Source organism: Somniosus microcephalus, chromosome 3, assembly GCF_052327205.1.
Source record: "Somniosus microcephalus isolate GS21.2 chromosome 3, FLI_Smic_1.0, whole genome shotgun sequence".
In the NCBI taxonomy this organism is placed as follows: Eukaryota; Metazoa; Chordata; class Chondrichthyes; order Squaliformes; family Somniosidae; genus Somniosus; species Somniosus microcephalus.
The window spans coordinates 121,023,087-121,036,544 of record NC_140989.1 but is presented as its reverse complement, the minus strand read 5'-3'; the positions used below and the strand labels follow the sequence as shown (position 1 = coordinate 121,036,544).

General features: G+C 44.1%; 1 protein-coding gene across 3 annotated transcripts in view; it reads left to right on the top strand.

Moving 5' to 3' along the window:
• The first annotated feature begins 282 nt into the window (after positions 1 to 282).
• wtap (WT1 associated protein) overlaps positions 283 to 13,458 on the top strand; it is a 61,783-nt gene continuing 48,607 nt past the window's right edge. Inside the window, exons 1-2 of one of the 3 annotated variants that reach the window (XM_085981542.1) lie at positions 283 to 580; positions 664 to 719. In XM_085981542.1, coding sequence (XP_085837668.1) covers positions 551 to 580; positions 664 to 719 — 86 coding nt within the window. In that variant the 5' untranslated portion in view covers positions 283 to 550. Of the gene's footprint in view, positions 581 to 661; positions 720 to 13,458 lie in introns of those variants that run through there. The other 2 variants (XM_085981546.1, XM_085981543.1) reach the window with 2 other exon arrangements.

Genomic DNA, 13,458 nt, shown 5'->3' with positions numbered 1-13,458 from the left:
TTACATGTGCTTTATGCTTAATTGTCAACTTTATCTAATTTTTATAATCGGATTGGTTGCCTGTGTCTCAAGTTTTCCATGTACAAGTTCGTGAGCTATAGAAAGTTTCATGACGTGAACTAATTTTGTTGATCGCTTTAAGCAGTAGAAATTTGTGAAGTCAACTTTTATTTTATAGTTGTTTGAGGCAGTTAATGTGCTCTGTCATTAGGTGTGTGATGGATAAAGGTGAAATTTTAACAGCTGTATTGAGGAAATTTTCTTGTTTTGTCCACTTGAACTGTGATGAACAATGCTGTTGTAGATTTTGTTTGTCATAGTATTTTGAGCTGTGAAATACTGGGGTGCCATACTGATAGTAACACTATTGGTTGTAGTGGTGGGAGGAATTTAAGGTGGTGTATTAAGGCTTCTATTTCTTGTAGCATTGGGACCATTATGCCAAACCAATGACCGCAATGTATAATGATTCCTAATTAATTGTAAGAAGATTGTGGCTAAGTGTGTAGATTATTATCTTAATTTGCCAACTTTTGTTTCAGATATCAGAATGACTAATGAAGAACCTCTCCCAAAGAAGGTAAGCCCAAAAAAGCTGCAGATAAACTATATGTGTGTCACTTATGATAGCAATAGCTAATGACCTGTTTTGTTTCACAATAGGTTCGCTTAAGTGAATCGGACTTCAAGACCCTGTCCCGAGATGATTTGTGTTCCAGGTAGTGCTTTGCTGAAATAAAATTTGAAACTGGGAGTAACTGTTTAACATGATTTGCATGACCTTTATTTACTCTTGGATTAGATGGCATTTTAATCAAATTCCAGGATTTTCTGATGTCTTTTCCTCACCAGATAGTGATCAGGAGCCATGGCACTTAACAATTTTGTCTCCAATCCAGGGAGACTGAGGCCAATTGTACTAATTTTTACTTTAACCTCTTCCATCCACATATGCTACTCACGTTTGAAGGCTTTTACTGAAAAGGAGCTGTGCAGCAACCAGAAAACTAGCATCTTATGGGACAAAATATGCTACCACTCTGAATGCTGGGGATCTTGTTAGCGAGTGACAATTAGAAGCCACGATTTGTTTCTAAGATGGTCATTGCTTAAGTTTGCTGGTAGTTAGCAGCAGATATCCTCCATTCAGCACAGATTAATATTTAACTCTCCTGTATTATTGAAGGGAGAACTAACTTATCTATCTTCCTTTAACATTATTTGTAACCATTGCACCAATACGCTCCCAGTGTCCTGTCTAGACTACCTAAAATGGGTATTATATCCAGTCTCAATTTGTTACAACTATAAACGTCTCTCATCCCACACTTCAAACAGAAAGCACAATTGATGATAACATACTTTAAGTTCAAAAAATCTCAAGATGAAGAATGTTCACATTCTCCAACACTCTTTTTCAATAAAACATTTCCAACAGTGGAAATAAATAGTGAAGCTTCATGTGCACTGCCCCAAGAATGTGCCTTCATGCAAATCCTGAAGGTTGGATTTATGCTCACAAAGAGTTAGGTTGAATAGAGTCACAGAGTTATACAGCACAGAAAGAGGCCCATCGCGTCCGCGCCGGCCATCAAGCCCTGTCTAATCTAATCCCATTTTCCAGCATTTGGTCCGTAGCCTTGTATGCTATGGCATTTCAAGTGCTCATCCAAATGCTTCTTGAATGTTGAGGGTTCCTGCCTCTACCACCCTTTCAGGCAGTGAGTTCCAGATTCCATCCACCCTCTGGGTGAAAAAGTTCTTCCTCAAATCCCCTCTAAACCTCCTGCCCCTTACCTTGAATCTATGCCCCCTTGTTATTGACCCCTCTACTAAGGGGAAAAGTTCCTTTCTATCCACCCTATCTATGCCCCTCATAATTTTGTATACCTCAATCAGGTCCCCCCTCAGCCTTCTCTGCTCCAAGGAAAACAACCCCAGCCTGTCCAGTCTTCATAGCTGAAGCGCTCCAGCCCAGGTAACATCCTGGTAAATCTCCTCTGCACCCTCTCCAAAGCAATCACATCCTTCCTATAGTGTGGCGACCAGAACTGCACACAGTACTCCAGCTGTGGTCTTACCAGCGTTTTGTACAGCTCCATCATAACCTCCCTGCTCTTGTATTCTATGCCTCGGCTAATGAAGGCAAGTATCCCATATGCCTTTTTAACCACCTTATCCACCTGTTCTGCTGCCTTCAGGGATCTATGTGCATACACACCAAGGTCCCTCTGATCCTCTGTCTTTCCATTCATTGTGTATTCCCTTGCCTTGTTAGTCCGTCCAAAATGCATCACCTCACACTTTTCAGGGTTAAATTCCATTTGCCACTGTTCCGCCCATCTGACCAACCCATCTATATCGTCCTGTAGCCTGAGGCTTCCCGCCTCGCTATTTACCACCCCACCGATTTTCGTGTCATCTGCGAACTTACTGATCATACCTTTTACATTCACATCCAAATCATTAATATAGACCACAAACAGCAAGGGACCCAGCACCGATCCCTGCGGTACCCCACTGGACACAGGCTTCCAGTCACAAAAACAACCTTCCACCATCACCTTCTGCCACTAAGCCAGTTTTGGATCCAATGTGCCATGGCACCCTGGATCCCATGGGCTCTTACCTTCCTGACCAGTCTCCTATGCGGAACTTTATCATAAGCCTTACTGAAATCCATGTAAACCACATCCACTGCAGTACCCTCATCCACACACCTAGTCACCCCCTTGAAAAATTCAATCAAATTGGTCAGACATGATCTTCCCTTGACAAAGCCATGCTGGCTATCCCTAATTAATCCCTGCCTCTCCAAGTGGAGACCAATTCTGCCCCTCAGAATTTTTTCCAATAATTTCCCTACCACTGATGTTAGGCTCACTGGCCTGTAATTCCCTGGTTTATCCCTACTACCCTTCTTGAATAATGGTACTACGTTAGCTGTTCTCCAGTCCTCTGGCACATCCCCTGTGGCCAGAGAGGTTCTGAAAATTTGTGTCAGAGCCCCTGCAATCATCTCCTTTGCCTCACATAGTAGCCTGGGATACATCTCGTCCGGGCCTGGAGATTTATCCACTTTTATTAAGCCTGCTAAAACCGCTAGTACCTCCTCCCTCTCGATGTTAATATGTTCAAGTATATCACAGTCCCCCTGCCCGATTTCTATGTCCACATCGTCCTTCTCCATAGTGAACACAGATGCAAAAAATTCATTTAAAACCCCACCTACATCCTCTGGCTCTACACACAGTTTGCCACTTTGGTCCCTAATGGGCCCTACTCTTTCCCTAGTTATCCTCTTGCCCTTAATATACTTATAAAACACCTTAGGATTTTCCTTTATTTTGCTCGCCAGTGTTATTTCATGGCCCCTCCTCGCTCTCCTAATTTCTTTTTTAATTATCCCCCTGCACTTTTTATACTCCTCTAGGGCTTCCTCTGTCTTTAGTCCTTTGTATCTGCCAAAAGCCCCCCTTTTTTTCCTAATCCATTCTCGTATATCCCTTGACATCCATGGTTCCATGGGCTTGTTGATCCCACCCTTGACCTTTTACGGGAACATGTTGCCATTGTACTCTCTCAATTTCCTTTCTGAAAGACTCCCATTGCTCCGATGTGGATTTTCCTTCAAGTAGCTGATCCCAGTCCACATTGGCCAGATCCTGCCGTATCATATTAAAATCGGCCTTCCCCCAATTTAGAACCTTTATTTCCGGTCCATCCTTGTCCTTTTCCATGACTACCTTAAATCTCACCGAATTATGGTCACTGGCTCCAAAGTGCTCACCTACTAACACTTCTACCACTTGCCCGGCCACATTCCCTAGAATTAGGTCCAGTACCGCCCCCTCTCTTGTAGGACTTTCTACATGCTGGCTCAAAAAGCTGTCCTGGATGCACGTTAAGAATTCTGCACCCTCTAAGCCTTTCACACTCTGACTATCCCAGTTAATATTGGGGAAGTTGAAATCCCCCACTATAATTACCCTATTACTTGCACACTTCTCTGAGATTTGCCTACATATCTGTTCCTCTATCTCCCCCTGGCTGTTTGGGGGCCTATAGTACACTCCCAGCAAAGTGCTAGCCCCCTTTTTGTTTTTAAGTTCAACCCATATGGGGAACAGCATGGTGGCATAGTGGTTAGCACTGTTGCCTCACAGCACCAGGGACCCGGGTTGGAATCCAGCCTCGGGCGACTGTCTGTGTGGAGTTTGCACATTCTCCCTGTGTTTTGCGTGGGTTTTCTCCGGGTGCTCCGGTTTCCTCCCACAGTCCAAAGATGTGTGGGTTAGGTTGATTGGCTATGATAAATTGACCCTTAGTGTTAGGGGGATTAAATGCGTGGGGTTACAGGGATAGGGTGGGATATGTGTTGGTGTAGGGGTTACGGGGATCGGGTGGGATATGTGTCGGTGCAGGCTCGATGGGCCGAAATGGCCTCTATCTGCACTGTGGGGTTTCTGTGATTCTGTGATATGGCCTCATTAGAGGAACCTGTTAATATATCATCCCTCTTTACAGCAGTAATTGTCTCCTTAATTAATATTGCGACACCCCCTCTTTTTACCCCCCCCTCTCTCGCCTGAAGATTCTATACCCCGGAATATTGAGCTGCCAGTCTTGCCCCTCCCTCAACCATGTCTCCGTGATAGCAACAATATCATACTCCTATGCGTTCATCAACAACTTCAGTTCATCCACCTTATTCGTAAGACTCCTTGCATTAAAATAAATGCCATATATAGCCTTGCCCTACTCCCTTGTGCCGTTACATATTTGCTCTGCCTTCCAGCCTGACTTATTTTTTCCTCTATATTTGGCATCAGAGGGAAGAACTTTACCTCTAGTGATGTCCCCTTGTCTTTGGAAAATATACAAATATAGTCCAAAGATTCCAATGCATCACAGCCCAAACACCCAAAATTGTACCCAGGCCCTTTCTCACTAGTCTGTGTCTAACCCCCTCCTAACCTTAATAACTCTGTAGAATTTTTCAACTTTCAAAAGAAAATTGAGTCTATTGGCTAATTTCTCCCTGCTGAAATTGCATGTCAGAAGTGGTGCTCACCATCTGCACTGGTTCTCGTCTTCTGTTGGTCAGGATAGCATGAATGCCAAGTGCTTTGTGATGATGACTAACTTAAAGTAGTTTGTCAGCTTCTTGTATTCCTAATTGGCGCAGTACTTCAGCCAGTCTCCTAAACCTTTTCCTCTCCTTTAATCCTAACTCTTTAGTTGTCTGGTATTTGCCTCCTGCAGAATCTCATCCAACAAACTAGAGCCATCTTATTTCGTACCATCAATCACCTGGCAAGAATTCTGTTCATGAAATGATGCAGCACAGAAGGGGGCCTATCGTGCCTGTGCCAGCTCTTTGAAAGAGCTATCCGATTAGTCCCACTCCCCTGCACTTTCCCCATAGTCCTGCAAATGTTTCCCCTTCAAGTATTCTTCATACTCTCTTTTGAAAGTTACTATTGAATCTCTTTCCACTGCCTTTTCAAGCAGTGCATTCCAGATCATAACTCGCTGAGTTTAAAAAAAAAAAAAAAAAATCCTTATGTCACCTCTGGTTCTTCTGCCAATTACCTTAAATCTGTTTCCTCTGGTTACAGACCCTTCTGCCACTAGAAACGGTTTCTCCTTATTTACTCTATCAAACCCCTTTGTGACTTTGAACACCTATCAAATTTCCCCTTTACCTCCTCTGCTCTAAGAACAATCCCAGCTTCTCTCGTCTCTCCACATAACTGCACTCCTCCATCCCTGGTACCATTCCAGTAAATATCCTAAGCACCCTCTCTAAAGCCATGAGATCCTTCCTGAAGTGTGCTGCCCAGAATTGGCCACAATACTCCAGCTGGGGCCTAACCAAGGTTTAGCATAACTTCCTTGCTTTTGTACACTATGCCTCTATTTATAAAGTCAAAGGTCCCATATGCCTTTTTAACAGGCTTCTCAATTTGTCCTGTCATCTTCAAAGATTTGTGTACGTAGACCCTCCAGGTCTTTCTTCACCCCCTTTAAAATTGTACCATTTAGTTTATATTGCATCATTTCATTCTTACTACCAAAATGAATCACTTCACATTCCTGTGTTAAATTTCATCTGCCATATGGCAACTCATTTCACCAGTTTGTCAATGTCCTCCTGAAGTTTGTTTGTTATCCTCTTCATTTGTTTACTACATTTCCGAGTTTCGCGTCATCTGCAAACTTTGAAATTATGACCTGTATACCCAAGTCCAGGTCATTAATATATATCAAAAAAGAGCAGTTGTCCTAATCCCTGGCCGATACCACTATACATACCAGTCTGAAAAACAACAGTTCACCAATACTGTCTGGCCCTTTGCCAGTTTCGTATCCATGCAGCCCTATCCCTTTAATCCCACGGGCTTCAATTTTGCTAACAATTCTATTATGTGGTACTTATCGAACAGCTTTTGAACGTCCATATATACAGCAACTGCACTACCTACATCGACCCTTTCCGTAACTTCGTCAAACAACTCGGTCAAGTTAGTCGAACACTATTTTCCTTTAACAAATCCGTGCTGGCTTTGATTTGTTATTTTTCCAAGTACCAATTCATTTTGTCCTGGATTACTGTCTCCAAAAGTTTCCCCACTGCCACCGTCAGGGTAACTGGCCTGTAGTTGCCAGGTTTATCTTTTTTTTGAGCAGTTGAGTATTTTCACATTTGATTTTTCCTCGTCCTTTTCCATAATTACTCTAAACCTAATATTATGATCACTGTTCCCCAGATGCTCCCCCACTGACATGCTCCACTTATCCCACTTCATTCCCCAGAACTAGATCCAACACTGGTTCCTCCTTCGTTGGGTAGGAAATATACTGATCCAAGAAAGTTTTCGTGTACACACTTCAGGAATTCCTCCACCTCGTTGCCCTTTGCACTGTTATTTTCCCAGTCTATATTAGGATAATTGAAGGTTTTGATCAATGCCTTCCCCATCTTTTCTGAATACATTGTAGCCAGGAATATTAAGTGCCCAATTCTCCCATGATTTGAGCCCCTCCATTGTGTCTCTATCATAATTCCACGTACAGCTCACCAACCTTATTTATCACACTCCGTCCATTTACGGACATGCACTCCAAACTCCACTGCATCGCATTTCCCCCCAGTATGATCCCCCTTATTTCTGAAAAACCCTTTATTCTAATGCTCTTTGTCTCTCCCAATCCTCTGTGCATCTTGTCTCTCTTTAATGCTTCTTCCTGGTGCCCCTCCCCCAGCCAAATTAGTTTATACCCTCCCCTACAGCACCAGTTAACCTCCCCGCGAGGACTTTGGTCCCAGCTCTGTTGAGGTGCAACCCGTCATCTTATACAGGACCCTCCTGCACCAGAACTAGCCCCAACAGCCCAGGAATCTGAAGCCCTCCCTCCTGCACCATCCCTCCAGCCACCCGTTAACATGTCTCATCTTGCTGTTCCTAATACTCACTAGCACGTGGGAGTAATCTAGAGAATACCACCTTTGAGGTCCTACTCTTCAATTTCCTCCCTTGCTCCTGAAACTTTTATCTGTCGGACCTCAACCCTTTTTCCTTCCTATGTTGTTGATTCCAATGTGAACTATGACTTCTAGCTGTTCCCCTTCCCCTTGCAAAGTGTTCTGCACCCCTTCAGTGATGTCCAGTGTTGCTTGTTCCTTGTCCAACTGTTGCTGTTACTCTTTTCATTTTCTCTTTGCTGGCACAGTTACTTTTACCTTTTGAAGATTTGATACCTCACTTTTCAACTATGCACTTAACCTTCTTATGGGCTACATACCTTGATCAGTCTGCATTCTTAGCTGAATTTTATCTTTAAATGTTGCTTTGCCAGCATCGCCCAATGTCCATCCCTAGTTGCGCTGTGGACATTAAGAGTCAACTATGTAGTGTGGGACTTGAGTCACGTGTAGGCCAGACCAGGTAGGGGGGCAGCTTCCTTTCCCTGAAGAACATCAGTAATTCAGTTGGATTTTTATGCCAATTGTCACCTTGGATTGGAAAACTCCATTATTCAAGAAGGGTAGGAGAGATAAATCAGCAAATTATAGGCCAATTAGTCTAATGTCTGTTGTGGGGAAGTTACTAGAATCTCATTAGGGACAGAATGACTGAGCATTTGGACAAATATGAGCTGAATTTTGAGAGGCGGTAACAAAAAATAGATAATGGAATGTCTATGGATGTTTTTCATATGGACTTCCAGAAGGCACACGACAAGGTTCCATGTAAGAGACTGTTAACAAAAATGAATTGGAGCATCCTATTGGCTTGGATATGGAATTGATTAGCAAGCAGGAGAGAATAGTGATAATGGGCATGTACTCAAATTGGTGGGAAATGACGAGGTCCTCTTTCTGCCCCCCCCCCCCCCCAAAAGGGATCTGTACTGGGCCCTCAGCTTTTCACTATATTTATAAATGATTTGGATGAAGGACTAGAGATCTGTATATCTAAGTTTGCAGATGAGTAAATAGTATAGATGGGAGCAGGAAGTTGCATAAGGACATTGATAGATTAAGTGAGTGGGCAAAACTGGCAGATGAAGTTCTGTGTGGGAAAGTGTGAGGTCATCTACTTTGGACTGAAAGAAAGATAGATCAGCGTATTTGCGAAATGGCGAGTAGCTAGGAACTGGATGAGCAGAGAGATTTAAGGGTCCAAGTACAGAAATCGCTAAAAGCTAGTGGACAGGTACAAAAAATAATTTAAAAGACTAATGGAATGTTTGCCTTTACCTCGAGGGCTGGAATACAAAGGGGTGGAAATTATTTTACAGCTGTACAGAGCTCTGGTTAGACCCCATCTGGAATACTGCATTCAGTTCTGGGCACCACACCTCAGGAAGGATATATTTCTCTTGGGGGTGCAGCACAGATTCACCAGAATGATACTGGGGCTAAACAGGTTAAATTCTAAGGATCATTTGCATAGACTAGGCTTGTATTCCCTTGAATATAGAAGATTAAGAGGTGATATAATTGAGTTTTTTAAGGTGATCGAAGGCGTTGATAGGATAGAAACTATTTCCTCTTGTGGGGGCGTCCAGCACAAGGGGGCATAATAAAGTTAGATCTAGGCTGTTCAAGCGTGATGTCATAGAATCATACACATTTACGGCACAGAAGGAGGCCATTCAGCCCATCATGTCTGTGCTGGCAAAAAAAGAACTATCCAGCCTATTTCCACTTTCCAGCTCTTAGTCCGTAGCCTTGTAGGTTTCAGCGCTTCCAAGTGCATATCCAAGCACTTCTTAAATGTAATAAGGGTTTTTTCCTCTACCACCCTTTCAGTCAGTGAGTTTCTTACTCCCACCATCCTCCAGGTGAAAAAAAATTCTCCTCAACTCCCCTCTAATCCTTCTGCCAATTACTTTAATCCTTCTGCCAATTACTTTAAATCTATGCCTCCTGGGTTTTTTTTAATTTGTTCCTGGGATCTGGGCGTCGCTGGCAGGCCAGAATTTATTGCCCATCCCTAATTGCCCTTGTACACCTCTGCGAAGGGAAATGGGTCCTTCCTATCCACTCTAAATAGGCCCCCCACCCCCATAATTTTATACACCTCAATCAAATCTCACGTCCGCCTCCTCTGTTCCAAAGAAAACAACCCCAGCCTATCCAATCCTTCCTCATAGCTAAATGACATAGCTGCAGAACTTCCTCAGGGCAGTGTCCTAGGCCCAACCATCTTCAGCTGCTTCATCAATGACCTTCCCTCCAACATAAGGTCAGAAATGGGGATGTTCGCTGCTGACTGCACAGTGTTCAGTGCCATTCACAACTCCTCAGATAATGAAGCAGTCCATGCCCGCATGCAACAAGACCTAGACGACATTCAGCCTTGGGCTGATAAGTGGCAGGTAACATTTGCGCCACAGAAGTGCCAGGCAATGACTATCTCCAACAAGCGAGAGTCTAACCACCTCCCCTTGACATTCAATGGCATTACTATCGCCGAATCCTGGGGGTCACCATTGACCAGAAACTTAACTGGACCAGCCACATAAATACCGTGGCAACAAGAGCAGGTCAGAGGCTAGGTATTCTGCGGCGAGTGTCTCACCTCCTGATTCCCCAAAGCCTTTCTACCATCTACAAGGCACAAGTAAGGAGCGTGATGGAGTACTCTCCACTTGCCTGGATGAGTATAGCTCCAACAACACTGAAGAAGTTCGACACCATACTGGACAAAGCAGCCTGCTTGATTGGCACTCCATCTACCACCTTAACATTCACTCCCTCCACCACCGGCGTACCGTGGCTGCAGTGTGTACCATCTACAAGATGCACTGCAGCAACTCGCCAAGGCTTCTTCGGCAGCACCTCCCAAACCCACGACCTCTTCCACCTAGAAGGACAAGGGCAGCAGGCGCACGGGACCACCTCCAAGTTCCCCTCCAAGTCACACACCATCCTGACTTGGAAGTATATCGCCGATCCTTCATCGTTGCTGGGTCAAAATCCTGGAACTCCCTACCTAACAGCACTGTGGGAGTACCTTCACCACACGGACTGCAGTGGTTCAAGAAGGCAGCTCACCACCACCTTCTCGAGGGCAATTAGGGGTGGGCAATAAATGCTGGTCTTGCCAGCAATGCCCACATCCCATAAATGAATTTTTTTTTAATTCTCCAGTCCAGGCAACATCCTCGTAATTCTCTGTACCCTCTCATAGTGCAATCACATCCTTCCTGTTTATGTGGTGACCAAAACTGCACGCAGTATTCTAGCTGTGGCCTAACTAGTGTTTTATACAGTTCTAGCATAACCTCCCTGCTCTTATATTCTATGCCTCGGCTATTAAAGGAAAATATTCCCTATGCCTTCTTAACCAACCTATCTACCTGTCCTGCAACCTTCAGGGATCTGTGGACATGCACTCCAAGGTCCCTCTGTTCCTCTACACTTCTCAGTATCCTACCATTTATTGTGTATTCCCTTGCCTTGTTTGCCCTCCCCAAATGCATTACCTCACACTTCTCCAGATTGAATTCAATTTGCCACTTTTCTGCCCACCTGACTAGTCCCTTGATATCTTCCTGCAGTCTACAGCTTTCTTCCTCGCTATCAACCACACGGCCAATTTTTGTATCATCTGCAAACTTCTTAATCATGCCCCCTACATTGAAGTCTAAATCGTTGATATATACCACAGAAAACAAGGGACCTAGTATTGAGCCCTGCGGAACGCCACTGGAGACAGCCTTCCAGTCACAAAAACCATAACCCTTTGCTTCCTGCTACTGAGCCAATTTTGGATCCAACTTGCCACTTTTCCTTGGTCCCATGGGCTTTTACTTTTCTGACCAGTCTGCCATGTGGGACCTTGTCAAGTGCCTTGCTAAAATCCATGTAGACTACATCAAATACACTACCCTCACCAAGCATCCTTGTTACCACCTCAAAAAATTAAATCAAGTTAGTCATACACGCCCTTCCCTTAACAAATCGATGCTGACTGCCCTTGATTAATCCGTGCATTTCTAAATGGCAAATACTGCTATCAGAATTTTTTTCAATAATTTGCCCACCACCGAGTTTAGGCTGACTGGCCTGTAATTACTCGGTCCATCCCTTTCTCCCTTTTTTAAACAACGGTACAACATCAGCAGTCCTTACATTAAAAGATGTAATAGCAGAGCACTTGGAAAACAGTGACCGGATCGAACAAAGTCAACATGGATTTACAAAAGGTAAATTGTGCTCGACTGATCTACTGGAGTTTTTTGAGGATGTAACTGGTAAAATAGATATGGGAGAACCAGTGGATGTGGTGTATTTGGACTTTCAAAAGGCTTTCGATAAGGTCCCACATAAGAGATTAGCGTGTAAAGTTAAGGCACATGGGATTGGGGGCAAGGTATTGACTTGGATAGAGAACTGGTTGGCTACAGAAAGCAAAGAGTTGGAATAAACGGCTCTTTTTCCGAGTGGCAGGCAGTGACTAGTGGGGTACCGCAGGGATCGGTCCTTGGACCCCAGCTATTCACAATATATATTAATGATCTGGACGAGGGAACTAGATGTAATATCTCCAAGTTTGCAGACGACACAAAGCTGGGTGGGCGTGTGTGCTGTAAGGAGGATGCCGAGAAACTCCAGTATGATTTGGACAGGTTGGGTGATTGGGCAGAAGCATGGCAGATGCAATATAACGTGGATAAATGCGAGGTTATCCACTTTGGTGTCAAAAACAAGAAGGCAGATTATTATCTGAATGGCAATAGATTGGGAGAAGGGGAAGTGCAACAAGACCTGGGTGTCCTTGTGCACCAGTCGCTGAAGGTAAGCATTCAGGTGCAACAGGTGGTTAAGAAGGCAAATGGTATGGTGGCCTTCGTAGCGAGAGGGTTTGAGTACAGGAACAAGGATGTCTTGCTGCAGTTGTACGGGGCCTTGGTGAGACCACATCTGGAGTATTGTGTGCAGTTTTGGTCGCCTTATCTGAGGAAGGATGTTCTTGCCATGGAAGGAGTTCAGTGAAGATTCACCAGGCTGATACCTGGGATGGCAGGAATGACGTATGAGGGCTTGTACCCGCTGGAGTTCAGAAGAATGAGGGGGGATCTCATTGAAACTTGTAAAATTCTGACAGGACTAGACAGACTAGATGCAGGAAGGATGTTCCCGATGGTCGGGGAGTCCAGAACCAGGGGTCACAGTCTAACGATAAGGGGTAAGCCATTTAGAACAGAAATTAGGAGGAATTTCTTCACCCAGAGAGTGGTGAACCTGTGGAATTCTCTGCCAAAGAAGGCAGTAGAGGCCAATTTATTAAATATATTCAAGAAGGAGTTGGATATATTTCTTAAGGCTAAAGGGATCAAGGGATATGGGGAGAAGGCAGGGACAGGGTACTGAATTTGGATGATCAGCCATGATCGCATTGAATGGCGGAGCAGGCTCAAGGGGCCGAATGGCCTACTCCTGCTCCTATCTTCTATGTTTCTATGTCCTCCGGCACCACACCTGTAGCTAGAGAGGATTGGAAAATGATGGCCAGAGCCTTCACGATTTCCTCCCTTGCTTCTCATAACAACCTGGGATACATTTCATCCGGACCTGGCGATTTATCTACTTTCAAAGATGCTAATCCCCTTAATATTTCCTCTTGCTATGTTTATCGCATCTAATATTTCACACTCCTCCTTAACTACAATGTCTGCATCGTCCTTTTTTATGAAGACAGATGCAAAGTATTTAAGAACCATACCCACGCCGCCACACACAGGTTACTGTTTTGATCTCTAATAGGCCCTTCTCTTTATTAATCCTCTTACTCCTTATGTATTTATAAAACATCTTGGGTTTTCCTTGCCAATATTTTTCAGACTCTTCTCAGGAAGTGCTTCTTCACATAAAAGATAGTGAAGATCTGGAACTCTCTCTCCCAAATAGCTGTTGAGGCTAGGTCAATTGAAAAGTTC